The sequence below is a fragment of the Annulohypoxylon truncatum genome (genome assembly GCF_022578515.1).
Source record: "Annulohypoxylon truncatum strain CBS 140777 unplaced genomic scaffold F4807scaffold_1, whole genome shotgun sequence".
Taxonomy (NCBI): Eukaryota; Fungi; Ascomycota; class Sordariomycetes; order Xylariales; family Hypoxylaceae; genus Annulohypoxylon; species Annulohypoxylon truncatum.
The window spans coordinates 420426-448225 of NW_025953787.1; the positions used below are offsets into that span (position 1 = coordinate 420426).

General features: G+C 48.4%; 10 protein-coding genes across 10 annotated transcripts; 4 read left to right on the forward strand and 6 right to left on the reverse strand.

Annotated features, from left to right (window-relative positions):
- Window positions 1-4763: 4763 nt before the first annotated feature.
- F4807DRAFT_4128 (NADP-specific glutamate dehydrogenase) lies at window positions 4764-6757 on the reverse strand. Its single transcript, XM_047996808.1, has 5 exons — window positions 6525-6757; window positions 6247-6472; window positions 6119-6168; window positions 5794-6054; window positions 4764-5721 (listed from the first exon to the last, which is right to left on the reverse strand). Exons 1-5 carry the CDS (start codon window positions 6568-6570, stop codon window positions 4931-4933), a joined length of 1374 nt encoding a protein of 457 aa, XP_047859152.1. The 5' UTR covers window positions 6571-6757; the 3' UTR covers window positions 4764-4930.
- Window positions 6758-8120: 1363 nt separating this feature from the next.
- Window positions 8121-11865, reverse strand: F4807DRAFT_4089 (DNA polymerase family B-domain-containing protein). The gene is made up of 3 exons (XM_047996484.1): window positions 10933-11865; window positions 9070-10883; window positions 8121-9018 (listed from the first exon to the last, which is right to left on the reverse strand). Exons 1-3 carry the CDS (start codon window positions 11692-11694, stop codon window positions 8271-8273), a joined length of 3324 nt encoding a protein of 1107 aa, XP_047859153.1. The 5' UTR covers window positions 11695-11865; the 3' UTR covers window positions 8121-8270.
- Window positions 11866-11961: 96 nt separating this feature from the next.
- F4807DRAFT_404040 (peptidase family M48-domain-containing protein) lies at window positions 11962-13853 on the reverse strand. Its single transcript, XM_047996074.1, has 3 exons — window positions 13735-13853; window positions 12750-13676; window positions 11962-12695 (listed from the first exon to the last, which is right to left on the reverse strand). Exons 1-3 carry the CDS (start codon window positions 13747-13749, stop codon window positions 12261-12263), a joined length of 1377 nt encoding a protein of 458 aa, XP_047859154.1. The 5' UTR covers window positions 13750-13853; the 3' UTR covers window positions 11962-12260.
- A 122-nt stretch (window positions 13854-13975) lies between these two features.
- On the reverse strand, window positions 13976-15054 carry F4807DRAFT_404043 (uncharacterized protein). The gene is made up of 4 exons (XM_047996075.1): window positions 14781-15054; window positions 14711-14723; window positions 14506-14636; window positions 13976-14451 (listed from the first exon to the last, which is right to left on the reverse strand). The coding sequence occupies exons 1-4, from the start codon at window positions 14904-14906 to the stop codon at window positions 14380-14382; spliced, it is 342 nt and encodes a 113-aa protein (XP_047859155.1). The 5' UTR covers window positions 14907-15054; the 3' UTR covers window positions 13976-14379.
- A 234-nt stretch (window positions 15055-15288) lies between these two features.
- Window positions 15289-15728, forward strand: F4807DRAFT_449252 (ribosomal protein L38e; the record flags this gene model as incomplete). Its single annotated transcript, XM_048000002.1, has 4 exons — window positions 15289-15318; window positions 15378-15411; window positions 15482-15610; window positions 15673-15728. The coding sequence occupies 4 exons, from the start codon at window positions 15289-15291 to the stop codon at window positions 15726-15728; spliced, it is 249 nt and encodes an 82-aa protein (XP_047859156.1).
- A 166-nt stretch (window positions 15729-15894) lies between these two features.
- On the reverse strand, window positions 15895-17240 carry F4807DRAFT_404051 (uncharacterized protein). Its single transcript, XM_047996076.1, has one exon. The coding sequence runs from the start codon at window positions 16687-16689 to the stop codon at window positions 16024-16026; it is 666 nt and encodes a 221-aa protein (XP_047859157.1). The 5' UTR covers window positions 16690-17240; the 3' UTR covers window positions 15895-16023.
- On the forward strand, window positions 17241-20167 carry F4807DRAFT_404055 (uncharacterized protein). Its single transcript, XM_047996077.1, has 3 exons — window positions 17241-18362; window positions 18420-19362; window positions 19435-20167. Exons 1-3 carry the CDS (start codon window positions 17854-17856, stop codon window positions 20050-20052), a joined length of 2070 nt encoding a protein of 689 aa, XP_047859158.1. The 5' UTR covers window positions 17241-17853; the 3' UTR covers window positions 20053-20167.
- F4807DRAFT_4317 (uncharacterized protein) lies at window positions 20155-21587 on the reverse strand. Its single transcript, XM_047998527.1, has 2 exons — window positions 21050-21587; window positions 20155-20954 (listed from the first exon to the last, which is right to left on the reverse strand). Exons 1-2 carry the CDS (start codon window positions 21273-21275, stop codon window positions 20389-20391), a joined length of 792 nt encoding a protein of 263 aa, XP_047859159.1. The 5' UTR covers window positions 21276-21587; the 3' UTR covers window positions 20155-20388.
- A 2036-nt stretch (window positions 21588-23623) lies between these two features.
- F4807DRAFT_455093 (uncharacterized protein) lies at window positions 23624-24670 on the forward strand (the record flags this gene model as incomplete). The annotated part of the gene is made up of 1 exon (XM_048000658.1): window positions 23624-24670. The coding sequence occupies one exon, from the start codon at window positions 23624-23626 to the stop codon at window positions 24668-24670; it is 1047 nt and encodes a 348-aa protein (XP_047859160.1).
- Window positions 24671-25260: 590 nt separating this feature from the next.
- F4807DRAFT_4231 (MFS monocarboxylate transporter) lies at window positions 25261-27473 on the forward strand. Its single transcript, XM_047997747.1, has 2 exons — window positions 25261-25993; window positions 26115-27473. Exons 1-2 carry the CDS (start codon window positions 25851-25853, stop codon window positions 27412-27414), a joined length of 1443 nt encoding a protein of 480 aa, XP_047859161.1. The 5' UTR covers window positions 25261-25850; the 3' UTR covers window positions 27415-27473.
- Window positions 27474-27800: the final 327 nt, after the last annotated feature.

Here is a 27800-nt window from a genome sequence, read left to right on the forward strand (position 1 = left end):
CGAGGCCGCTCTGATAATTCTCGGTGTTACTAGTACATACACTAATAAAGAGGGTATGCGTCAGGAATATGTAACAGACAATGAGGAAAGGTGGAGGATCAACGGTTTACGACCATGTCCTATGTGCAGAATAACAACCATAGTAACGGTATTCACTCATATAGCGGAGCTAATGCAAGTGCCAGAGAGAGACCAGGGGCAGTGCTACCCCTGTTGCTGAGGCAGGGCTGAAAATGGAGCAACGATCGTCAGCCCCATTTTGGTAGCAACGAGCTTTAGCGAGTTGCTTGCCGAGTCAACTGTTCGCAAACGTCATTGGGCGCTGGCCGCTAGTTCGGGTGAGATCCAATAATAAAATCGTAGTGAGCTGAACTGCAGAAACGGAGGAAGCTAACTAGAAATGTGATATTCCCCTACGTATGACCAGACCAAAGAGACAAGGATGACGAAAAGGACTGCAGAAATTATTTCGAGGAGAGAGCTGGGACCCTTGTTAGATAGACTTCCGCGAGGAAATGATTTACTACGTCAATTGGTTGAGCATGCTACATCTTTGAGCTCATTGTTGATCCAGTCGTGCCTCTTCAGCATCCATTTATAGGTAGCTAGATATAAATTGTAACCTCCTGTTATGAGTTCTTTGTAAGGCCTTTAAGTTAGTCGTAACGGAATTGATGCCGTTGTAGTTCGGACGGCCCTTCAAGCCTGGGTCCCGATGTCTTTCTTCAGACGCAGAATCGCGGTAAATCTCCCGTCGAACTCTTCTTCCTGTGCTGAGATGAGCCGTGTTCTCGAAGAAATGTCAGGGTATGCTGCAAGGGATGTTTCCAAACATGCGGCATTGCCATCAATAGTGTACCAATGGAATTGGCCAAGCGATTTGCTACTTTTTTCGTCATGGCATAGCGAAAGCGCATATGCTGATTGGCCGGCTAACGACCCAATTCGGAAGAGCCCATTCGTTCTGATAGGCATCAACTAACAGATCTTGTAAGACTTCATACAGTACTATGTGTGGTTGGCAACGCCGACACCTTATCTCTTACCTGCCGGGCCACGTAACCACGTAACTCCCAAGAGGTACGGCATTTTCTCAGGTAGTGCAAAAAATATTATTTGTCATGAATATAATGAGACTGCAGTTGTTTGGCGCACTCTCTTTGACCAGTTGAAAATCAATGGCTTGGCTCGATGAAGCATGTGATGCAAGTTCTTGGTTGCTGCTACTATGACATCGATAAAATAGCAATTCAGTTCTTTGACGGATCGCAAAACCGTTTCGATGTTTCAGCCACGCAAGGTACGCCCGAAAATGGGCATCAATTTCGAAGGCATCCAATCAAGTCCCGAGACGGATAAGTTCTATCTTCGCGTCAGCTATTGCAATAACAGTAGACACTACACCATTATTTAAGGCCTGTTATAGACCCCTCCCCGCCTCTAAGATAGGATCCATAGATGGGAGCGCTACCATGGTGCTAACGGTGGCACATACATACATAACCGCCTAAAGACCTAGAGGATTTAGGGCTGATATAGACGATACCCAATTAGGACGAATACCCACAGAACAATGGAATTCACTCAAAGACCTTGAGCCACTCGGATTGAGAAGCACACCTCTAAGAAAAATCGAGATCCATAGATTGGGGTTACCGAGGAGCATCATAAGCGTGCATATGTAGCGTTCGCCGAACTAGCCCCAGCTATTTGAATTGGAGAAAGACCGAACTGACGTTGGGGCTGAAAACGTCGAACGATTAAAAGTCTGAAAGGAGGCAAAGTCTCATAGTAACGGTTGCCTTGTAAGCTTGACGTCGGCATTGTCGGTCAACAGTCATGATAGGCGTCGCCGACAATTGATCTCCCCCAATACATTATAGCGCTACAACGATAGGTAGCATTAGGGCTCCCATCCCACATAGGAGTGGACACAATTGAATCTGGAGGCCGGGATACAAAGAGATGCGGAGGAATGAGGTAATGAAGTTGTGAGGTTGAAGTTGTGGAGTTGTGGAGCCGTGAGTCGTGAGTATAATGTTTGATGTTAAGCCGTTCCCGTTTCCGATGCTATTAAAAGATTTCGGCCAATTGTGGATTCTGATTGGCTGCCGATTAAGTTTCTATCTTAGTAATTATTCCTATAACGACTATTTACTCTCTATAGTCATATCCTCTTTAATTATCCGTACTAGGTACTTTGTATTTATATCTATCGTCTCACAATTACATACAAATTCCGGATGCTATTTTCATACACCAACTTAAGTCTTACCTCATACAGAAACCCAATCCAATCCGTACATTTCTTTCGTGTCCATCGACTGCAGGTACAGAGAGGCTTTGGAACAGAATCTAAGAAAAGAGAGACAAACTGCCGTGTCACCCATTTGTGTCTAATTCGGGTCAGCAGTAATACTAACACCGCCCTTTTACCCCATGTGGTACGCCCCCGCTGTCTTTTTCCCCCTTTCGTCCTATGTTCCATCTTATCTCATCTAAGAAATCGCGATTAAAAAGGGCAAGTACTCGGTTACCTCTTCCTATTCTTAATCAACCCACAGAAGAATGTTCTCACATGTGTTCTCTGTACAGTATCACAACCGCCCGCACTCCGCTTGTTGTTTGCAACATGTCGGTGCAAGATCTTGCTCTGCAGATACCCGCGACGGTATACTCTTCGTAATTTGATCATATTACTACTAAATGTGCAATTCCGTCATATCAGCCCACCTAAGTGCGTGTCATCGCAGGAACGTAGCCTTGTTCCGCCGTGGCAGCCTTGGGAATCCGGCTGTGTTTCCGATCGCGAAGGATTTCAAGTATCATGTTAATAGTACTCAACTCTCGGAGAATTTCACAATTCGTTGTAACCCCCACCGCCACCTGTAGTCTTGTCCCCCACGGGCCGAATACCCCATGCCTCGACAGCGTGGATAGAGATCCAAGCCAGACGTAGGACGTCTGGGAGACGAGCAAAATAAGAACTATATCACGGAAGTCGCATTAACACGTCCTAGAACGCCACAGCGGTAAAAGGCCCCTATCAAACGTCGTGGCAAGCCCGCCTATTAGATACAAAACGAATCCTACGCGGGCTGGACCCTTCGTAAAAGCGGGATTCAATCCTTATTCCAAGGACTTTGTACGTATAGCAAGTCCGGTATATAATGTGTTAGAGAACAGGGGATACCCGACAACGGCATCCGAAAAGGGGCTTATGGGGCTTATGTGGCTTATGTCTAAGACTTGGGGTTTAGAGTAAGATTTCGCACATGGCAGCCAAGAATTCCCCGGTTCCGCTAACTTCTCTGCCAGTGCCGTCCTGTTCTCCCAAAGCTCTGGGTCTCCCTTGCATACCAATCTCGTTCTGGCTTAGAAGCCATGACCGCAAGCCACCGCCAATATCACGGCCGCCACTGAACGGTTCACATGAAACATGCCGATAGTGGCCTACGCAAGCTCGCTTTTCACAAACGCTAAGATGCTAAGACGCCTAGAATCCCGTATTTCCCTAGCTCGCGATCATGGGCGTAAAGGTGAGCATGTGGGTGTACTAATACTAGGTCTCGGTGAGACGAAGGAACACCCTACATATGTACATGTAAAGAATAACCACTGTTGGCATTGACAAGTTGGATGATATCACAATCTGCCAGAGAATACGGGGAGCAACAAATTACGAGAATCTGGAATCGGATGCGCCTTACGCTATTTGCAAATCACCATCCCGTGTCTATTCGTCTACATGCTTGCCAGCACACCGACGTCACGTCACTATAATAACTGGACTACGACCTCACCTCGCCTCACAACTACGGCCCTCCCCTCCGGTTCGCTGACTTGCCCCGAATTCCTTCGATATAGTTAATATATCACAAACCTCTAGACCCGATCTGACTTCTAAGGTTGACTTCGCCCTCTGGCAACCACCGAGCTGATAAATCCCCAATTTCAAATCCGCCAAACAAATGCGTAGCCAAATATCTAGTTCGTACGTAGGCATCCCCAATCACAACTAATAGCACAGCATATCGTAGCATTGAGATCCTCACTGAGACCCTCAATCATCTCCTCCCCCGATACTACGTAACCTATATTCAAGCCCAACCGGCCCTGAACCTCTTAAAACCCAGCCCGAAAACCAACCTATCCCGGCTTTCCCCCTCTCCTCCACGAATCCTCCAATCCACTGAAGAAAAAATGAATCTATACATAAATATTACCACTCTATAATACCACCGTATACCACCTTATACTATGCCTTATACCCGTTTTACTATGTAACAGCGTAGCACCCGCGAAGCGCGCATCGCTAATAGCCGCCGACTACCACTTTAGAAAATCTCAAAGCTGCATGTGAATACCAACACCAAATGCTTGACTGATTGATCTCCCTCCTCAACATCGTGTCTCATTCTATCAATGGCAATAGCACTTCTCAAAGAGCTGGACCGATTACTAAAAACCGCTCCTTGTTTAGAAAAAAAAACCCAGTCAATTCATATGTACAGTACTATCCATCCTGACCCCATCCCCTCAAGGCGCCGTATCTACGCCCGGAGCAGAATCTCTCTCACAGGTATCCTATCTTAAGTGACATCATCCATAACCAACAAGCCACCCAGTGCCTATAATCCAGCTACCATCCAATACAGCCTCGTTTTGTCGGTATTGTACCCAGTACCTCGTAGCCATTAACTTCGAACCCCTCCTGCATCGATTCGCAATTCAGCCCAGATCGCCCCCTACATGAAGAGTATGTATGCAGGCAAGTAGGTCGCGGGCCATTTGGTCTCCAATCTTCAATCTAGATTCCGCGTATACGTGCCTCCTCGCACGCATATGCAGCCGCGATCCTTCACCCCCCACCCCCCCAAGCACCCTAGCATCTAGCAACCTTACTCAGTCGTTCTCATACGAGCATCCCTCACCACCAATCGCCCTGGTCATGCATAGCCTGAACGACCTTAATGAAACCCGCAATATTCCCACCAGCAACCAAGCTAGGCAGCTCCCCATCCTTAGCCTTGACATACTTCGTCGCCTTCTCGATGCTCTGGTCGAAGATATCCTTCATGATACCCTTAAGCCTATCATCGACCTCCTCCCTAGTCCAGCTGATCTGGCTGCTATTCTGCGCCATCTCGAGCCCGGACACGGCTACACCACCCGCGTTCGCCGCCTTGCCGGGCGCGTACCAGATCGCCCCTCCAGCACCAGCCGCGGCCCCCTTCCTAGCAGCCTCGAACACGTCGATGGCCGCCTGCGTGCACCCCATATTAGACCCCTCGGCCACGAACTGCGTGCCGGCCTTAACCAGGGCCTCGGCCTCCTCCCTACTGACCTCGTTCTGCGTCGCGCACGGTAGCGCGATATCCACCTTGCCGACGTGCGTCCACGGCCGCGCGCCCTCGATGTACTTGAACTGCTGCGCCTTGGCGGCGCCGGACCACTCCGTGATAGCCTTGCGGTCGAGCTTGATGGCCGCGATCTCCTCGATGTGCGCGGGCGTAAAATGCGCGTCGCCCTCGGCGATCAGCGCGCCCCTCGAGTCCGACAGCGAGACCACGGTCGCGCCTAGCTCGATGGCTTTTAGGGCGGCGTACTGCGCGACGTTGCCGGATCCCGAGATGGCCACGCGCTTGCCCTTGAAGCCGCCCTTGCCGACGTGGGCGATCATGTGCTCGACGTAGTAGATGAGGCCGTAGCCGGTAGCCTCTGTTCAGGGGGTCGTTAGGTTAGCTCAAGGCGTATTTCTAGGCGAATCGGGGAAATGAGATTAAGCCTTACCTGGTCGGATTAAGCTGCCACCCCAGGTTAGACCCTTGCCGGTGAGGACGCCTTCCCACTTGTTTCGCTCCCTGCGGTAGGCGCCGAACAGGTAGCCGACCTCTCGGCCTCCAACACCAATATCACCAGCGGGGACGTCGGTCGCGGCACCGATGTGCTGGCATAGTCGTCGCATGAACGCCTCGCAGAATCGTCGAATCTCGTTGTCGCTCTTGCCCTTGGGGTCGAAGTCGGCTCCTCCCTTAGCCCCACCCATGTTCACTAAAGGAGCAATCGTTAGAAACTTTTGAACATTATATTTGCTTCGCCGTCAGATGAAACTTACATCCGGTCAAGGCATTCTTGAAGATCTGCTCGAAGCCGAGGAACTTCAGGCTATTGGCAAGGTATATTAGCAAGGCTAATTCGGATCAAACGGCATGGTTATCTTGCAAACTAAAGTATCTTCCTCACATTGATAGGTTGACGGTAGGATGGAATCGCAATCCGCCCTTGTAAGGGCCGAGCGCGGAGTTGAACTGGACACGGAATCCACGGTTCACTTGAAGGTTGCCCTTGTCGTCTTCCCAGACGACTCGGAACTGGACAATGCGCTCGGGGATAGAAACGACTTTCAGCGCGGTTCGGTACTCGGGATGCGCTTCGAATAGAGAGCTATCCTCGAGAGTGGCCACAAGCTCTATTCACGTTGTCAGCCACGTCCATCAGCAATTCAATGTTCAATCGTCTACCTTTGTAGGCCTGCTCGAACTCGGGCTCGGAGGGGAGATGAGACATAATTGCGAAATGGAATAGGTCTGGGTATTAGGTGTCGAAGGTAGGTATGGGTATCAATGGTGGTTGGGTATCTCAAGTCGAGGCGAAGGCTAATGCGAAGTCAAAAAGGCTGTTGTTTTAAGTTCCGGGTATCGGTTTCTAAGAAACAGGTAACGGGTGGCAGATGAACTTGGTTTTATTTCGGGAGCGTAAGGAGGAAACACGGATACAGGTCGAACAAGGTCGAGGAAGGTAAGGCGTTATATAAGGAGTCCCTTGGTGTCCCATCCCGTACCGGCCTCCTCCGGGGTAGGAAGGCTCGCAGAACGATACACTAGGAGAGGTACACCGTCATCGGTCCTTCCACTGACTAGGTGGTGACCAGGAGGTGAGCGGATGTTGATCATAGCTTCACCACACGTTTGTCAATGGTGTAAGGCGATCGGTTGGTTCGTGAGGCATGGGGAAGGGGGAGGTAAAAGGCTGTGATTTCAAAAATTACTACAATTGTTCTCTAATGACACAAGGTAAGCCTATATGCAGCCTCACCTGCCCGGTAGAGCCGCGTGGGGGGAGCCTAGCCCGCGGCGACATTTCCGGCCGATTTGCTTATTGCCTTCATAATATTTTTTTCGTCTTGCCCCTGTCTGACTGAGGCAATTCTTGTCCCGGTATGCCAGATCGAAAATATGCCTCAATGGAGTTCACCGTAGATCCATCCCATATGATGTTGTCAACTCTCAACTTCAGAGCGTTGTCGGCGGTTCAGGACTCTTGCTAGTGTCCCAAGCCTCAGCTTAGATTATCTAGCATTAGATCCATCTTGGACAGCAGGGGTGGATCTGTAATACATATCCATAACTGCGTAACATCTTCATAAGCTACCATCTTAGCTACATGAGCGTGAGAAGCTACTCGTTTCGACACAATAAAGCTAAACTAGTAGCAAAGCACCCCACCAGGAGACTATTGATGTCAAAATGAACATGTGAGCAAGCAGCAAAGCGGTGGTGGGCCTGTTCGTTACCACAGGACCATGTGCGTTCTTGTGTGGGGGAACAGGGAGCTGAATCGTGAATCTAGAACAGAATGAGCCAGACGCAGCGAACGGCGGAGTCGCCTTACGGTAGGGTAAGGATGGTGAACCGGGAGAAGACAAGCTTTAGTTCGCCACAGGTGAGCGGCATCTTATCACAGCTCGATGATTCGTTCGTTGAATTTGCGACGACAACAACATTCACGTCAATTGAATATTTTCTGCAGGCATTCCACGCGTATAAACTTCGAAATAGTGAGATCCCAGGCCGCCGTTCGCGGAACGACCCTGCCAAGCTTGGGTCCAGCAGTGCGGACCCTGCAGCACATGCGTGCCATGGGATTATTCGTCCAGTAATAGCTCTCCAATGCGTATATATTGCGTAATGGAGAGTTATTTTTCTCCGGCCATTTTCTAGGGTTTATTTGACCGGGATGATCCGGAACCGGAGCAAGCCGGGCGTCACAGTCGACGTTCGCGATGGTAGACGGGTTGGCAGAATGAAAAATTCTCCTGGATTGGTTGAAAAGTAGGTAACGTTGATATTGTGGTATCCTCATCTCGATCATGCTCGATTCTATTATGACAATGCCCATATTTCCTCCCAATAACTGACTGACCTGGACTCCTTGCATTCATACCTCTCATAACGCCTATAGGACCACGGATGCTTTCATTCTAGTCATCACCATATGGCGGACTGATCGAGATCGAACCGTTGCAACTCCTTACTAGCATCTTCAACGTCCTTTTTAGCCTTCATGCGCATGTAGAAAATAGGACAGTCCTTGCTACTGCAGATGACCTCGCAATGCATACTGCCTTGGCACCGCTGACATTGCGTCCAAAGCCGTCCGAATCGGACTTCGAGATCCGAGACCTTGTCTAATGTCTTTTTGTAAAGTTCACCTACACGTGGTGCGCAGTCTGAGCAGACGGCACCGTTGCTCTCCTCTTTGCTCACCAGTGGCTTCTTGCAACCCATACACGTCATAGTCTTCTTTGCAAACTTCATTAAACCGCCCACCGTCGGTGCCGCAACAGAGATGGCACGTGTGTGATCTCCATGGAGGAGTGATTTCGATTTCGTCTCTCCTAGGATAGGATCGAAGATACGTCCTAGCGGCTTGGCTAACTGGTTGTCCAAGTAATATCTTGTGTCAATAGGGACGTTGTTTTCGAGAACGAAGATGGGGTCTTCGGAACGCTCGAAATTCTTCGATCCGCTTGCACCTTTGATCATCACATATGCCACTCGGTCTCCCAATCCGGGCGCAGAACCAGCATCTCGTTTCTTCATTCGTTCCGCGAGCGCAACGTGGGCTTGTTTGGCATCGTAATCGTCGCTTTCCTTGGTAAGTGCCTTTGTGATCACGAGTTTGGACATGTCTATCTTGTTCTGAAGCAGATCCGCAATTGTGTCTTTGACGTAGCTGTCGCATTGGTTAGTACAGTTAATCAGAAAAAAGGGCAGGGAAACATACTCCTGGGCTCCTTGGACGTCCCGATCAATCAGGATCATCCTGAGAACCTTCTCGATAACTGTTTGTACTAGCAAGCAGTTATCTCGTCTAACTGTCTCAATACCCTTGGTGTCCATCTTGTCGTATTTATCAGGCCTTGTCCAGAACAGACCCGCATATCGTTTTTTGTTGATTAATAGATACGGAAAATATACTTTCTCGAATTCCAGCTTGATAGGTTTGACGAATTTTGACGAGACAAAGTTAGCTGCTTCTTCGCCCAGTTTCATTGCCTCGCTAAGATCCTTCGTTCCGAATTTAACCATGACGGAATCCGTGTCGCCGTAGATGACTTGGGCGTCGTGGGTATAACCATTGGCAATGCAGTATTTCTTCTCCACTTCATCTTTAGTTTTTTCAATCATCTTTCGGCCAAAACTTGTCGTACTACTGGCAATCTCCAGACAGGGAAGCTTGCCGGTCGTCGCACCTGTAAGACCGTACACACTGTTGGCACTGACTTTCAAAGCGAGTTGACGACCGTTCAAGACGGCCTTCTTGAAAGGGTCGGTTTCAACCGCTAATTCTCTCTTGGCTTGCTTTCTTGCCAAAAGCAATTCTTCGAGAATCTGGGCAAGAAGACCTTTCCGTTGCTTGACCGTAACGAACATGTCGCCATTCGGCGTGACGATATAATCTTCCTCCTTTTTGAGGTTAAATCTCTCCACTGCCTTCTTGTTCACGAGAGTTGTGTAACAGAGGTTATGTGCCTGCATGATACTGGGATATAGCGATGCGAAATCGAGTGTTGCGATAGGCACGTCATAGTAACCACGAGTAGGTTCAATAACTGTAGCACCTTCGTACTGGTCATCCGAGCTCTCCGACTTCATGTTTGGGATCACAAGTTTTTGTTCTAGGGCCTTTCGGAATAACTGGCTCATGAACTTGACCTGCTGACCACGAGAAAGAAGGAAGTTGAACGGAACACCCGTGACTCTAGCCATTTCTGTATAGTTGGCAAGACAGGAGAGTTTGTCCATTAATCTCTGAGGCAAGTAGGCATCCTTCAAGCAGTACAACGCTAGACGACGCCTGGATTCTGGTGTGCCGTTGAATAGCTCGGTGATCATCGTGTGATGAACATCTTCCTTCTGTTCTCCAAGGAAATGAGAACACACCGAGTTCAGCGTATAACTTCGAAGATGGTGGTCACGCTGAATTAATTGCAATAGATCGAGCTGTAGTCGTCCGTCGGTATTTGTGGCCTTCGTATCTCGGTTGCCCATCTGCTTGCTGGAGAAATTCGTCTCCTTTGCAACTGATTTGACGTCATGTAGACGAGTCCAGTACTCGAAGTCCTTGACCTTAAGACATTTTGCCCGGTCGAGCAAGTAGGGGAAATCGAAGTTGGCAATGTTGTAGCCGGTAATTAAATCAGGATCCACTCTGTCAAGGAATCTTTTCCAAGCTATAAGCATATCCGCCTCTCTCTCAAAATCTAGGATTTGCGTTGCTACGATAGGGCTTGTCCTGTCTAGGCAGAATACGTTTCGAACGAAAGGCTTGCTCTCTCCGTAACGTGTAACAACATTTGCGATTTGGATGACTGGATCTTTATCAGCCTGGGGGAAAATGCCTTTTCGTCCGGCACATTCAATATCGAACGACAGAATTCGCAACGGGGCCATCTTGGACCATTCGTCTTTCGGTTCGTGGGAGATCAAGTCTCGGTAGTTAATCTCGGCTTCAATTTGACAGCTTGATTGTCGCACTTGCTCCGGGATGAGACGGTATTTGCTAGCGGGTGCCTCTACCCATGACATACCAGGGATCTATAGCAGTCAGTATATTATTGTTCGCATATTGCTCTCAGACGCATACCTTGCAGTCAACCATGAATCGCAGGACGTATTGCAAGTTATCAAATGTCATGATACCCCCTTCGACCCCCTTCCACATCCCTTTCCAATTTGCCTCATTTCTCTCAAAGGCCGAGCGGACTCTCCCGATAAACTTCGGATCGGTGACCGTGACCTTGATATAAGGACTTTTCGTGTTGCCTTGAAAGCCGTAGATGTTCTCGCGAAGAGTCACTTCGCAAGAGTGGATAACGTTTTGATTTTGGCCTATCTGGTTTTGAAGGTAGGCTTTGAAGGGTGCGCAATCTTTCGGGGTAAAGGAAACTGGGGCGGCGACGTAGAGGTAGTGCTTGAAGTCAGTAACGTGAAGCATGACGGAATGCCCATTCTCCGTAACTCCGAAGAGCTTGACGGTAGTGAGTCCACCACTAAGGGTACCTTCCAGAGCTTCTATCTGTTGGAAAATTAGGTTATCCCTTCGGGGATCAAAATCGACAACGGGAGGTCGCGCCCATGCTTGGTCCTTCTCTGAATTGGTCTGCTTAAGTTCGTTGATATCTTGGCTTAGCTTTTCTAGAACTTCGGATTCAAAGACACTCTTCGGCTGGGTTGATGATAGTTTTGAGTTGGGACCCTGTTGGGAGCTGGTGAGGCGCGATGCTGGTGAGGAAGATAGGGGCTCTAGTCGGCGTCTCTTCGCATCTGATGAATTTGAAGGAATATTTAGACGATTAGCAGCCTCAACTAAGTGGACACGCTTCTGGGGGAGAAGTTTGCTGGCCATGACTGCGGTTTGCAACAGAGTCTATGGGGAGCAAAGAAAAGATGTTTTAGATCATCAGACTCAAGGTCTGGATGAGGTGGAGTTTTGATGATGAAAGAGGGATGTGGTGTGATAGAGATAACGCGGCGAAAGTACAAAGACCATTAAGTGCTTAATGGAAGGCGCGTCAAGTCGCGTCTTTAAAATTGGCAGGGGGGTTGTAAGCTGCTTTTGGCGGGGGCACGCGTTAGAACGTCACCATAACTCATTTAATTGGTTCAGTAGTGCCTTGGTGCATATCCAGTTAACGCGCAACATGCATGTTTTTAACCGAAATTCACTGACAGCGTACGCATTTCTGTTGTTATTCACAATTAGAGTACGGTCGCCAAATAGAACCATAATAAAATCCGAGTCACTTTTACTCCCCCCCTTGTTTCATATGGAAACAAACACCTTTAGCCGGCTAATAAAAACCAGGGATCTAATAGGGACACTAAAATAGGGGTGACATTACGTACAAATTAGGACCTCTATGAGATTCTAATCGTACATTTTCTTTGGGATTGAGACCTCAATCATAAGATCTATAGTTCTCGTCCACTGGCCTTCTCAACACCATTCTCCTCTGACTTCTCCGACTTCTCTTCCACCACCTTCCCAGTAGGCGTCCATTCTAGGGCCTTCAGTCTCTCAGAAAGGATAGGGTGGGAGAAGTGGTAGCTGGCATACATCCAGTCCGCATCCATCGTGCTCAGATTCTGGATCTGGAGTTTGATGAGGGAGGATGCTAGTTCGGCCTTGTAACCTAGGTTGCGAGCGAACTCGTCTGCCTGGAATTCGAAACGACGGCTCATGATGTTCATCAACAACTTAATTACAAGATCCATCGGGGCCAGCGCATCTGAGAATAGGATAAATCCGATAATGATGGGATGTTCCTTGGTAAATCCGAAGTCGGCATACAACGAGGCATTGTTGATGAAGACCGAGAACAGACTGAAGATGTAGAATACATTGAGCTATTTTATTGTTAGTAAAAATGATGTAATTCGATTGAAAGGATCTAGACATACCTGGGAAACGCCGAAAAGCTTGGTGGTATGGCCGAGGCTCCAATGGCCAAGTTCGTGCGCAAGAACAGCGACTACCTCTTCTTCATTGCTCTTCTCGATTAGTGTGTCGTAGATGACAATGTGCTTCTTCCACGGGAGTCCGAAGAAATAGGCATTGCTATGTGCACTGCGTTTGCTGCCATCGATGACGAATAATTCGTGGAGAGGGAACTTCAGCTTCTTTGCCAATGCTTCGGTCTCGGCCTTCAGTTTGCCTTCTTCCAGAGGGGACAGCTTGTTGAACAGGGGCAAGATGAAAATCGGGTAGACAGTGATCATGAAAACCTGAAGAACAGCAGTGAACAACCATAGGTAAGTGACAAATTGAGTACCCGTCTTCTTTACGATGCTGAGGAAACCGGCAAGGATAGGAGGCGCAAAGACGAAGGCGAGAAGGTTCGACTTGATCATATCCGTGATGAATAGTTTAGGCGTTTGCTTATTGAATCCGAACTTCTCCTCTAAGACGAATGTGTGATAAACGTTGGCAGGCAGAGACAATACTTGTTGGATCAGAATAAACGTGAGGACGAAGACAATCGAGTGAGAGATCTCGCCAGAGAATCGAGCAGGTAAGAATTGAAGAAGAGTTCCAGTCCATGACCATAGTTTCGGAAGGACATCATAATGAATGAAGGCGATGTTCTGGATCTGACCCCAGAGACCTCTCACGAAACCGAATTGCGCTTTAGCTCGACCATATTCCTGACTTTTATCATAGACATCCTGAGCGACCTCTTTTTCGAGGACCTTAGGGGGCTTGGTTTTCTTGAGGACTCCGTACTGTCGAAGCGATAGAAATTCCTCGAAGAGATATTGAGCAACGGAAAAGCCCATAATAAGCTTCTTCCATGGGAAGAGGGGCCGATCCAAGAACCGGGCTAGACGCTATTCATGCAATGTTAATATCAATTTGTTATATCTCGAAACTGGCATTAGCACATACCTGAAGTACGTCCATCTTTCCGAGATTGAAAATATCGGTAACGATGGGAACGTAAAGGCCGGTTTTCTCAGACTAGCTGGAAAGACCTATGTTGTTCTAAATAGACAGCGGGATGTAAGCTTCAACGAAGAAACCGTGTCAGGTCAAACGTCAACGTGGCTAATGGTGGGGTACAACAGTACAAAATGTGGCACAGCTTTACCACCGCCTCAGGACCCACCTCCCAGCAGCCTTGAACTTTCCTACTTTGGATTGTACTTCTAAGGTGATTGTAAATTGATCTTGCGTTCGTTTGACTTGGTCGCTTGCATTTTTAGATTCATTTTATATTTCTGGTAGGTTATCGACTGAAGAAAGTCTATTGTCCCGTTATTTTAGAAGCGATTCCGCTTCAGGGGAGACATCCATGATAGCTCACGTCATACCATACTATTGCCGCAAGTTCACATTATATTCATAAGAGAAGTTCCTTGGATCTAATGATATCTATCATGTACCCATCAAGAAGCCTCGAAGGCATCCTAATTTGTGCTGTCGACACTTAGTGTTCCCTTCTGTCTCCTGCCAAGCTATCGACGCTACAAACTCTCCATAACCACGTATACCATAACATACTATCCACGGAGCCAGCAATAGAAATTCACGCTACCGCATATTCGCCTTGACTCTTTCGAGGAGTTGCTCCCGAGAATCTTGTTCATGAGGATAGAGGTTGCGCTGGATGTATAAGTTAGGGGGCGGACTAAATTAGCATTAACGGGACATTCTTACAGCTGCCAGCCATCTTCTCAGTTCCTCCCGCGTCCATTCATGAGGGTCTCCGGTTGGATCTGCCGGAGCGGGAAAGAGATTCCCACCCCACATAGACCATGCGAGAGCGGCTGTGACGAGCCCGGAGAAGGCTTTAAAATACCAATAAAAATCCATCAGTATTTAATAAAATATAAAAGACCGTATATTCAATTGATAAATGTACCTAATGTAGCGTGCTTTCCATTTCAGTTAGTGTATGTGTAGTGACATATGGACGGAATTGAGTCACGTACCTTAGACTTTATAGCAAGTCTATCAAATGGTGTAGGCATTGCAGATCTAGGTTGATGATAGGTAAAGTAGGAAGTTTGTTTCATATCTAGTAATAAAATGTAGGTATTCTGAGAGTTATGTAACATCCATCCTAACTTCTGCGATGAGGCAACTCTGTCCCTTTAAGAGAGTTCGAAGGAAGGACACTTGCCCTCTTGTAGTACATCGAATGACTCCGGATGACTGTAGGAGGGGACCGAACCGAAGCTAACGCCACGTCATGCGCCACGTTCTCATAGAATTAAAGTTGGTGGAACGTTTTTCATATGGCTCGAGCACGAGCCACCTCCTCGGAATTTCTTATCTCTTATCAGCTGTAAAACCCTTGTTAACTGGGAAATCGCTTAGAACCCTGCTACGGAATTTCGCCCACACAATTTCGCAGCATCAAACAAAAATCGTCAACTTCCACCCGATTTCCTTCCATTCCCAACACTAACCTCCCAATTCGTCCGTCAATCAGTCAAGATGCCTCAGGAAATCGCAGATATCAAGAAGGTAAATTAACAGCACATAATCCTCGTCCACCAAATAATTGTTAATATATCAAAATTCAGTTCATCGAGATCTGCCGGCGAGAGGATGCCAAGTGTACGTGATGAGAGAACGCAAGGACACTTTTATGCGCCGCAAAATTGGCTCTAACAATCATTCTGTACAGCCGCCCGGATCAAGAAGAACAAGAAGTCGTCGCAGACCAAGTTCAAGGTCCGATGCTCGAAGCACCTTTACACCCTCATCCTAAAGGACTCCGACAAGGCCGAGAAGCTAAAGCAGAGCTTGCCCCCGAGTACGCACCGAATTCCAAACCGCTGAGATTTCTCGTACTTCCACTAACAATACGACTCGCAGATCTACAGATCAAGGAAGTTCCTAAGAAGAACAAGAAGGGCAAGCACACAGCATAAGTTTTCTAATTCGTGCTTTTGGGGAAGAGAAAACCACCAATCGCAACTGGGGAAAATACTCATGATGATGGATGGATTGGCATCTTTAAACATGCTCATCGAGAACTGACGAGTGTGATGCATATGCGCTGGGGCAGGTTTGGCATGTTCATGAGGCGGCGTCTAAGGATACCTTCCGAATTGATAATTCTCAAGCACGACAAAAAGCTTGTAGACAATTCACAAACAATTGCACAAAGACATTTTACGAACAATTGGCATTGCTTCGAGGAGACATTGATGGGCATATAACTAATTACAGGATCCTCTTGTAGTGTGTGAGATCACGATTCTTGATAAAAGGCATTAGAGCTGCTGAGAGTTTCTCGAAATCTTTGGCCGCTGGGAATTCTCCGTGCCTTTCAACACTAAGCCAGCCAACGGCTAAAACGAATTCCTCGAGGGATTCATCTTCTTTCTCGATGCGCCAACCAGCCTGTACTGCATATGGGTTCGCAAATTCCTCGACCACACCCTTGACTTCGTTCCATGCTTGGTCAAATGCTTTCCGTTCCTCGGCCGCGACAGTAATCCTACTCAAGCTAAAGACAGGACTCTTTAGCAAGGAGATCTCGTCATTTGCCCCCGGGGCGAATATCTCGACTCCATAGTGAAATAAATGTGTCTTCTCAAGTTGGAAATAGTTCTTCAGTCCAGGAAAGACGGATTTATTTTCGGTGCTCTCTATCCAAATTTTATGCTGATCGGCAGACTCCCAATGGGCCGTCAAAAGATTGATAGACGGGTCTTCGATTTGCTGGAAAAGGCCTACACCGCGGGTTTCTCTTTCCTTTGGTAGCGCCGGCGCATTTTGAGCGAACCATCTATCCTGGACATCCAATGCTTGATTGATAGCCTCCTTGCCCTCGGCCGTGAGGGATCCAGAAGTCGCTGTAAGCCATGCTAATTCAGTGACCGCCATGATGATTTGGTGACTTATAGGTGAATTAACTGTTTGTAAAAAGATCGAGCTGTATATTCTGAGTTTGTTGGCTTTTATGTATTACGGCGTGTCCTGTCTTACGTCCAACAAGGGAGCCTATTGTGGGTCCTATATGGGATTTCGCGATGAGCCACGCAGCGAATCGTTGCCTACATACATCACATTACAGTACCGCAATGTTCCTTACTCAGGCTAGGTACATATGGCGCTGTGACTTTTCCTTTCGGATACTCCTTGAAGTAAATCTGCTTTCTTGTCGCTCCAAATAGTTAAGTCGGCAGAGGTTGACACATGCAAGATCTTAGGAAGATAATAGGTTACATTATTAATTAGCAAACAAAAGAGATAGCTCTCACCTACCTCTACTACGAAAAAGTAGTCTAGTTCAATCTCAAAGTAGGTAAGAACTATCAAGTGAGTGAGACTTTGGTTCCTGCAATACCACGAAGGCGCATCGAAGGAAAGAGTGATAGGCTTTGTGAGGGGTATTTATCAAATTGGTACCGAAACTTATTATTTGTCGAGCCAAAATTTACACTTAACAGCATCAATTGATCATTTGAACATTGAACTTGTTGCTCTCCAGTCAATCAACTGGGTATTGTATTTCCCGCCATTTTAAGCTAGGATCGGCCTCTTCTTATCCTACTATACCTAATACCTACCTAGTTAGTAGGCAGGTAAGTAGGCAGGTAAGTAGGCAGGTATATAGGCACTCTTATAGTTTCGCCCCTGACTGACGATGGAGGGATTTCCAATTGTTGCTAGGTACCTATGTAGTGTGACGCCGGGTTGCTTTTACATCAATCCAAATAGGATATTGATCTCCTGTTTCTATTAGCTGAAATCAGCTGAAATATCAATTAGGTACAATACCTAACATGGCTACGATGTGCCTAACGGCGTTTTTGAAGAGCCCAGTCATCAATCAATAACAAAATGTTACACTGCCTCGAGGATCGGCAGGACCTCTACAGGTGCCAAGTCATTCTTTCGTTGTGTCAGCCACACGCAGCCTGCTTTATCCTCACTGCCTTCGCTACCTCAATAGGGATATATATTTAGTTTTCTCAGCCAGTTACCTCCTACTCTAAGAATCAAACTATTGACGAAAGACCTATGTAATAGGCTTATGGAAAAGGAATGGGAGATCCCCTAGGAGCAGCCGGCTCTATCATTGGCATTGCCGCGTTCGGCCTGAAATGCGTGACCACCCTTCAGACGTACGTTGAAGCCGTAGTCGATGCGCGGAAGAGTTTGCGGGACATTGCTTTTGATGTCAGCGTCACGGCATCGGCTTTAAATCAGCTTCACCAGTTCATCGAGTTGGACAAAAATGGCAAAGCAGTCGCTAATGATTCAGGGGTACAAGAGGTGGCTCGTCTGGCATCGAAATGCAAGCAGGTCTACACTGCAGTCATGAAACTCATTTCCAAGGCCGTCGGTGCGCCGAGGGATGACAACGGCGAGATATCAATCGACGCGTTGGATTCAATAGACTTAAACGAGTCTAATGTCAAACGTCTAGTGCAGAGGCTTAAATGGCCTTTCAAGCAGCATCGCATTAAGAAGCACCAGGAAGAGCTACGATGGCTGAAAATCAGTCTTCTATTCCATCTACGGCTCATGGAACTTGCGAAAACGAAGATAATGTTAGTCTTACCTATCATGTATTCATGCTAGTTTGCTGGTTGCTAATTTCAAACTAGGGCTCCGACCAGATCCTTGAGCGCTCGGGAGAAGGAAATGGCCCTGCAAGCCACTCTAGAGAAGCTATCTGCTAGCAAGCACTTGTATGCTAAGAGGATCGCTTCCGGGAGGAGGAGATACAAGGGGAAAGTAAGAGCAAAGAGGGGCTTCGCTAAGACGAGGCCCTCTTCTTTATCCAGAGAGACAATTGATAAAGGAAAGAGATTACTTTCCACATCCCCTCTTAATAACAACACTCGAGAATTATCACCTTCATCTATAAGTGGTGATGACAATTTTCGAACACAAAATATTCTGCCGTCCAAAGAACTACTCACGGAACCAGTACCGGACACCCCTTGGACGACTGAAGACAACAAGGAGCCAGGAAACAATATTGGTCCCTTGAGCCCAAGCAGTCCCATCCCTAAGTCTCAATGCGTCGCTGATAGAACCCCTGAACCTATACGGACCCAAGATAATACGCACATTCCGACCACAATAACGGCCAATAACCAATTAGGAGCTCAACATAGCTCTCCCGCCACTGCTAACGAAGATAAAGAGAAAGAATATTTAAATAACCATGGAAATCAAGATGTCGAAGCGTACATTGTCGAGGTGGACAACCCCGATCTTAAGTCCAACTCCATCCGTAAGCTCCCTTTCGATCGTCAAGAAATAAGTGATGAGTTTAAACGAATTATGGAATCGCAAAGAGGAGATGTAGTAACGCGGTACATGTCCCTAACCTCCATACAACGGGAAAATATCCAGCGAGTTCTGCTTGAAGCAGAAAAGACGGGTTCTCACGAGAAGATATGCAAGGCGATAAATTTTACGCAGTCAGAAGACTCTTGCATGATCGTGTTCCTCTCCCCACGTGCGCCTGCTCAACCCGTCCATCTCAACTATAAGTCGCGGTCTTTCCACTTTGCGTTTGAGCTGTGTCGGACTTGGGAGGTAAGTCCCTAGTTAGATTCAACTTCTCTATGCACTCACACGAGCAGACCAAAGGTACCTAACAAATACTAGGATATGGTCTCCCTCATTAAACCCATCTTAACCGACATTCGTAATCCGGACACCTTTTTGAGGGCTGGACAATATGAACTCAAAGACCCAAATGACCGAATCATCCTCCCATCAACGTGGAGCTCGACCGTGCAGCCCGGCCTAACCATCTTTCTAGTCCCGCACCCGGCAGTGTCCCAATACTCATCTTCACTGCAGAACGACGACGAACCTAATGAATCCAACCAATCTAATGAATCCTGTGAATCTGACGAATCTTCTACGTTCACTGATGATTATTTGGGCTGTACTATACGGTGGCGCCGCCCTTCACAACTATGGAAGAGGTCATGGCTTCGCCGAGCTACTTACGGAGTCCTATCTATTATCCCATTCATGAGGCGAGACTCTAGAGGACAACCCTCTATGTTTGAAGGTGAACGGGTCCATGAGCAGCTGGAAATTCGTGCTGTTTCTTGTGCTCCAGGGCCTGGAGAGGTCGATCCAGATGAAGAGGATGAGGAAAATGATTCCGATATCATTGATTTCGAAGAAGAAGCAGAGACGGGTCGGTTTGTGTTGGGTGAGGCCTTGGAGAAATGGACTAACGCTCGTGATGCTCCCCTAGACGGAGAATAAGAAGGCGATGAAAGACGACCTTTGTGTGATAAGCCATAGCCAAAAGCCTAGACAATTATGATTCCCTTAATCTAGAATTCACTTATACAAGATGAATGATATTTAGGAGACATATATAGGTAGGTATGTATATATGTTTGCATTTAATATGTACTGACATGCCCGAGCGCATGCATAATCAAAAAAGCTATCTACAAGTTTGCAATCTTAAAAGTCCCCTCAATCTAGGAGCGGATATGCCCTTCCGAGAGGGGTTGCTCATTAAACAACGAACCGTCAAGACCCAGATCCCACGACGCAACATCATCATTCGTACGCAAGTCATCCGACGCAATCTTACAAAGCGAGGTAGAAGAAGCCGCTGGCGGCGAAGAGGGCGGCGATGCCCGCGCCGACGCGAGAATCGGCTCTGGAGCCGGCGCCGGTGACGGGGGTCGTGCTCGCGCTCGCACTTGCGCTAGCACTAGAAGTGGCGCCAGATGAAGTCGTGGTGAAACCAGCAGAAGCGCTGGTGGTAGGGGTAGAGCCGCCAGACGTAGGGTAAGGGGTAGCAGACTCCGAAGAGCCCGGCGAGCTGGGGGCTGAAGAGCTGCTGGCAGGGGCGCTGGGAGAAGAGGTAGGGTAGCCGGTTGCCGAAGAGGAGCTGGCGGCAGACGACGAGGACGGGGTTTTAGTGCTCGAGCCGGAGCTTGAGGGGGTTGCGGTGGGATAGCCGGATCCAGTGTCAGTTGACGTGGAAGTCTCCGTCGAGCTAGACGAAGTAGGAGCGGGAGATGAGGTGGACGAGTCAGTGCTCGTCGGGTAGGTGCTCGGGGAAGCGGTGCTGCTAGTAGATGTGGGGCTGCTAGTCGGTCCCGAAGCGACGGCCTTGCAGAAAGCGTCGATGCCGCTCATCACACTACCTGCATTTGGAATTAGCACTTCTACATACTTCTCTCATTCCTTGATCACCACTAGATGATGCCAAAGCCTAATTAGTGGATCGAATAGAACATACCATAGTCGGTGGTGGAGCAGGCGTCTCGAAGGCAGACCTCGCCATCTCGCTTCACGGTGTAGACCTCAGCGCAAATGCAGGCGTTGTCAGTCGCGGCGCAGGTGGTGTGCTGCGATACGGTGTCCGTGATACACGGCGGTCCGCAAGCCGGCACGTAGTCCGAGATGCTAATAGCGGCAGCTAGCGCCGCGAAGGTGGGTAGTGCTAGCACGCGAAGGGGTGCCATTTTTGCTGTCTTTTGGGGTATATACTTTTTTTTTGGTAACGAACGAACGGATCGAGCGGGCGAGTTTAAACGATCCTCTGCGAGATATGGACAGACAGCCTTACGACGGGTAGAAATACGTAAAACACACACACACACACGAAGGGGGAAATGAATGGGGGTGCGCTTCTTATATAGATGAGATCGGATGACTTTTCTAGAAGGTGGTCGGTAGCCAACGGAACGATCGACATATAATATCGTCTGGTGCTTAATAGTACAAAAAGGTTAAAAGGGACCTTACGGTATAAGTATAGATGATCGACATTCAATAAAGATGGCTCATGACAGGCCTAATTGCCCGAAACTTCAAACTAACCCATGTCTCTCTTTTTGCCGTGGTGTACTGGCATTGGCCTTGTAATGCCTTGTGATGGGGGTGTTGTTACTAGCTAGGTCTTTGTACGGCGCAGCGCAGTTGGAGCTGTGAGTGGTGGTTGTGGGAGTTGGGGGAGATAATAGGGAGATCCGTCATGGATACGGGGAGGAGTTAAAAAAAGAGTGACAGCGAATCCTTGGTCGGGGTTAGGAACCAGCTGGGAACCAAAATTGCCCTTACGAGGCTTGCGAAAAGGTTAGTTCCTTCGACTTTTGTGAGTGGCCGAAGTTACAGCGGCAGCCACCCGGATTGCTTTGTATCACGTATACGTACCTACTCTGGTATTGCCGTTCCTCATGCGCCAGCTGCGTCTGGTCGTTCACATTAAAGTTTTCCCTCGCGCCTCCGTCCCTGACATTTCGAAGTGCCAACCAACCAGAGCGCATACACGAGTCCTGAAGGCTCGCGAGGGGCCCTGTTTCACGGTCCCGATCCGGCAGGTGGAGGGCTTGAAACGCCCGAAGGAACAGCGGCCGTACCTTGGGCCATATCCTATTTTCATTGGCTGGGTGTAACGTGCCATCGTTTTACCCCGGACTCGAACTTATATTACGTCGGTACTGTACCTGCCAGCTGCGCATCAGAAATGTGCTGGATGCATCAACCTTAGGTTGGCTTGTCTCTCCCCCCCTTAAATAGGGAGGTACATAACAGCCTGACAGCCTTCTCTCGTTTAGCGATGGTAAGGTGGCGATTGGGGCGCCGCAGATCCGTGCTGGAAATAAACATTTGGGATGAAGTCACAGAATGCGGCACGACGGTAACTAGCATTAGCTAGCCTTGCTAGCTCAATCTGCTCATCTCGGTCGCGACATGGCCCACCTTCCTACCTCGGCCTTGCCGGCTCCGACTGTCTTCTGATGTCCTGAGTCTTGAAGAACTCTAAATAGAGGCTCGGGACACATATTAGTCTTCATTCGGGAGCGATGGCATCATCTATTCCCCTCCCGTCGTTAACGTCTCTTCCGTCAAGTGTGGAATGTTGCGGTCCGAGTGTGTGCTGTATGGCCCCGGGAAATGCCAAATTCGGTACCGCCCACTCATGTACCGCAGTCAACTATACGGTTTCTTCGATTTTATGGCGATGAGTGAATACCGTCATGAGCGATCTAGTTATAGACGTCATATTCGTCTATTGATTTATTGACATAAATTTTTTTACCATACCTAGGCCAGATCTCCATTTCGATAAATTCTGTTTATTTTTATTTTTTTAACTTCACAAGACGCAGACCCCTTAACTGGTTTGGATGTAATATTTCATACTACCACGACGTGATGGCTCACTAGCACTCATGAAAACGCGTACTCATTGAGTTTAATTTACCAAGTCTTGTGAATTCGTACTCAGAGAGGTTTGTAGAGTTAAGGTGACAGTACCATTCTCGACTGTTCGATTTGAAGAGAACGAGTCATTAGTAATCGTCCAAATTATTAATCTCCATGTCCGGTTATAGAAAGCACTCCAACTCTACTCAAACCTCGTTCTTTCTCAACCTATAGCGTTGAATTGATACTTACATACTTATAGATTATTGGCCGATTCATACCTACTTTGCGTTGCAATGATTCGGCAACTTAATCTCGTGTATTATAACTATCAAGGCTGTCTTGACATGTTATATTGAAAAGAACGGATGAATAGAGCCTCTGTGTGGTGAGTTTATCGAATCATAATTGGCTCCAAGAGATAAAAGTCGCCGAGGTAGGGTGATTCTACAGGCATTGCTTAGCAAGCAATATTGAAGAGCGTGGGTATTCAACAACGTTGATATTATTGCCAATGATATCTCATGTCATGGCTGCGTGAAATGTTTTTATATAAATTCTGGTCGTCGAGGCCAAATTTGCAGTCTTTCACTGGGACAGGTAGTAACGCTAATGAGCACAACTTCAACATATTAACTCACCAAAGCTATCCGTCTTCAAAATGACGGAAATCACTAAGCCCCGTGTCCTCATCATCGGCGCTGGATCCATGGGCATTGTAACGGGTTATTACCTTCACCTCGCCGGAGCCGAAGTGACATTCCTCATCCGCCCTCACCGCAAGGAGGCATTGAACCGTCCGCAGATCCTCTACAGCTACGACGACAACACGCTAAAGACGTACAAGGAGTACACCTACCTCACGAATCCGACCTCCATCATCGGCGGAAACTACCACTACATCATCATAACCCTCGACGGCGTCGCCCTCCGCGGCGAGACGGGAGTTCAGCTCGTAAAAACCATCGGAGAAGCCGGCCTTCGAAACCCCAACACCAAGATCCTCCTCGGCACCATATTCTTCGACATCCGAACCTGGTTCCTGCAAGTCTCGGGCCTCGCTCCTGAGCAGGTGACGACCTGCCACCTCGACATCCACGTCTACGCGACGAAAGACGTGGCGCTGCCCCTGCACCCGCCGACGGACGCCGAGCTGCTAGCCCAGAGCGACTTCGCGTACTCGGACAAATGGCCGCAGGGCTTCACCGTCGACGTCGAAGATGACGCCTCGCCCGCGATCGCGATCGCGTTCGCCGCGCTCTGGAACGCGTGCGGGATCTCGCGCTGCGCCGTCAAGCCCGCCGCCGAGTGCGCCGCTTTCATCGACTCGCTGTTCCCGATCTTCGCGGCGAGCGAGCTGATGAACTGGCCCCGGTTCCGCGACATCGGCTCCGCGGACCATCGCGAGCTGTGGAGCCTCGTCGTGGCGGCCGTGAAGGAGGTCCGCGGGCTTGGCGCGCATGGGGAGATAGGCCGGCAGATGGCGCGCGAGACTACTGAGGAGGGGCTGGCGAAGACGTTGCGGGAGTGGGAGGATTTGTTCTTCCCGCTCGACGTGCAGCAGTTCAATCGCTTCCATCACGGCGCGAAGCTTAAGGCGCAGGGGCGTGAGCACCTGAGGGCTTGTTTGGAGGTTGGCGTGGCGGAGGGGAAGCCGATGGCTGCGCTGGGGGAGTTGATGCGCCGCGTTGAAGCTAACATAGCATGATGTTCCGTTTGTGGAACACGCGTGTGATCAAGGTGTATGTGCTTTTGAAGCTTACGGTCTAACAGTTGAGCGAAATTCGCTTTACGTATCCGAGTTTGCTGTAAGGGATGAGTGCGGCTGGATGAGCTGTACGAGTTTCGTATGATAGGTACGCGATGCAATTGAATGCCGTACAATATCTGACGCCGATGCTATATTTACCTACATACGGCGCAGTAGGACAGCATTGTCGTAAACGTTGGGTGGCTTGGAAGTTGGTTCACAAGTGCGACCAACAGCAATTGCCTGCTGATGTTTCGTATGTCTTCTTGGACCGTAAGCGATACTCGTGGCGATCTTATTCGATAAGCACGGAGACTGCGTTGTACGGTTATACTTGTGGCGTGGAACGGAGACTGTGTTACGTTGCAATGCCTTCGGTGAGGGTGGTAATAGTATTTAGACAACAGTCATATTAGAATTACCAGCGGAGGTGGTATGAATATGCATATATATCAAGTCTCGCTCTCTTCTTATACTATAATCGTGTGTACCTAGGTCATTCGATGTAGTCCTGCCATCATCGTCAGTCAACAGAGAAGTTTAAGAAGCATATGGTCTTCAGGAGCCTCGGAAATCCGTTCACAAATGCTGATAGCCGTTATGTGTTGATTAGGTAATATACACTTCGCATAACTAGCATCGTTTTTGTGAAAACATAACGAATATTTCTTTTCCATATAGGTGATATAAGATATCCTGGTATGTAAGCGGGATCGGGACCAAGGACTTATGTGAGCATTGACTTGAAGCCGAGGAGATACAAATCTCTTTCGGTCAAGTTAATTCCCTTCCCCGCCGCTATTAGCTCACCGGTTTATTCATAATGTACGATTATTTCCGAAGTTATGGTTTGCTATGCATCTTCTCAACATAAAATAAGCCGAAAAGAGCCATTATGTACCTAAAGTGAGATGACATCACCTCCGATGGCGGGCGATAGCAGGGAATACGCCCTTCTTTTGACTCAAACACCGAACAAAGCTATAAAGTGTGATTAGAAAAGATTCTCTACCCTGGAGCCTTCAATGTGATATATTTTCTTGTTATTCCTCAAGATCGCATATGTTGAAGACCTCGTGATCGATATTAGCAACACATCTCTGTACCAGGTGCTTACAGGTTACCTCGACTTCTCACCATGGCATCCGATGAGCAGTCCAGCGACTCAGCAGCCGTAGGAGATGACCAACTAGTTCGTTTAGCGAGCCGTAGGTCACAGCCGCCAATCGAAGTGGCTCATGTCGCTTCGCATCAAACTTATGATGCGGCAACATCTAATCGGTAAGCAATTGGCTTTCCTGTTGCCCTTCTAGTGCAACCCAGTCTCACTAGAATACAGACTTAGCAGAACATCGATTCCAATCGTCTCAATGGTTAGAGCAACCCGTTAACAGGGGACCAGGAAATCGATAATCATCGTCGCGTCGTCATTTACCATCATTTTCACTTGCTGCGGCCTCAACTTCGCTTTTGGCGTATTTCAGGAGCTTTACGATGCCATGTCGCTGCAGCCCGGAACCCCTTTTACGGGTGCTACACCCGCACTCATCGACCTCATAGGCACGATCTCCATCTCGCTGATGACAATCGGTGCACCCTTCGTCGTAGCTTGGGCTAAGCACTTCTCACCGCGCTGGGTGTCCTTCATCGGTGGTTGCATTTTTGCGTTGTCCTTGATTTTGGCTAGCTTCGGAACCGCGCTCTGGCACTTCGAGCTCACCCAGGGCCTTCTTCTTGGGCTGGGAACTTCCATGCCGTATATGGTCGCCGTAACAGTTGCTCCGGGGTGGTTTACGACGCATCGGGGCCTGGCTATGGGTATCATCCTAGCCGGGACAGGCGTTGGTGGTGTAGTTTGGGCGCCGGTAATTAAGGCTATGATCGATAGCCTCGGCTTCCGGAATGCTCTTCGCGTATCCGGTGCCATTTCGTTCGTCCTCGTATCCGCATCCAGCGCAACCATGGCCTGGGAGCCGCAGACACTCGCCCGTATCAACGCTGAGAACGCTTCTCGAGCCGGCCATCTTCGTGGCATTCTACAGGTACCCCTGATCGACTGGCACGTGGCCAAGACACGCAAATTCGCCGCTCAGGGGCTCGGTGCCATTTTCCAAGCTGCCGCTTACTACACGCCCGTCTTCTTCTTCGCTTCCTATGCAGGCACCCTTGGATATAGCGCTACAGCCGGGGCGAACTTCATCGCGCTAAGTAACGCGTGCAATGCCATCGGCAAGATCGTCATCGGTTATTTTGCCGACCGCCTCGGGCGTCTCAACACGCTTTTCCTGACCACTTTCATCAGCGCCGCTATTACTATCGGCTTTTGGGTCCCCTCCACGGTGTACGGGTCCACAGATGACTCGCGCGGCCTATTTATTAGCTTTGCCATCTTTTACGGCCTGTTCGCCAGTGCATATGTCTCGTTGTTCCCAGCCAGTCTCATCGAGATTTTTGGCATGCAGAATTTTGCGTCTGTCAATGGCGTGCTTTATATGGTTCGCGGCATGGCAACTCTGGTCGGCACGCCGGTCGCTGGCGCCTTGATTCATAGCGGTAGCTCGGCTGTTCTACCGCACGGTTATGTGAACATGGCAATACTCGTGAGCGTGCTGCTTTTTGCTGCTAGTGTTGCTGTGTTTTGGATTAGGATTGAGGCAATGGTTGGACCTAGTGGGAAAATGAGTTTGAAATGGAGGATGTGATCCATAGCTACACATCTTTAGATAGGGATTTACTACTATAATGTGTCGAGGTCTAACACCTAATGTTAGTAGTGACCGACTAGTGTTATCAATTTCTATAGGTGGACAAGACTGAGACTATAAGAAAACTAAATTTGGAAGTCTATAAGGGTCTAGAATAAGGGGAGTCCTACCATTCGAACATGGAAAATACTGGTTTGCGTATACCAATGAAAGTGGAGGCACCGTCTTTTCTACGACTTTGAATTTTTCATTGGCTGTTCCCTGCATGTATAGTCGAATTGGATGTTGAAGAAGTTCTGGTACTACCCATGAGCAGTTGCCACGAGGCTTCGAAGCTTTCACACTAATGTAATTAGCACGTGGCTTTAAGCAGGTAATGAAAT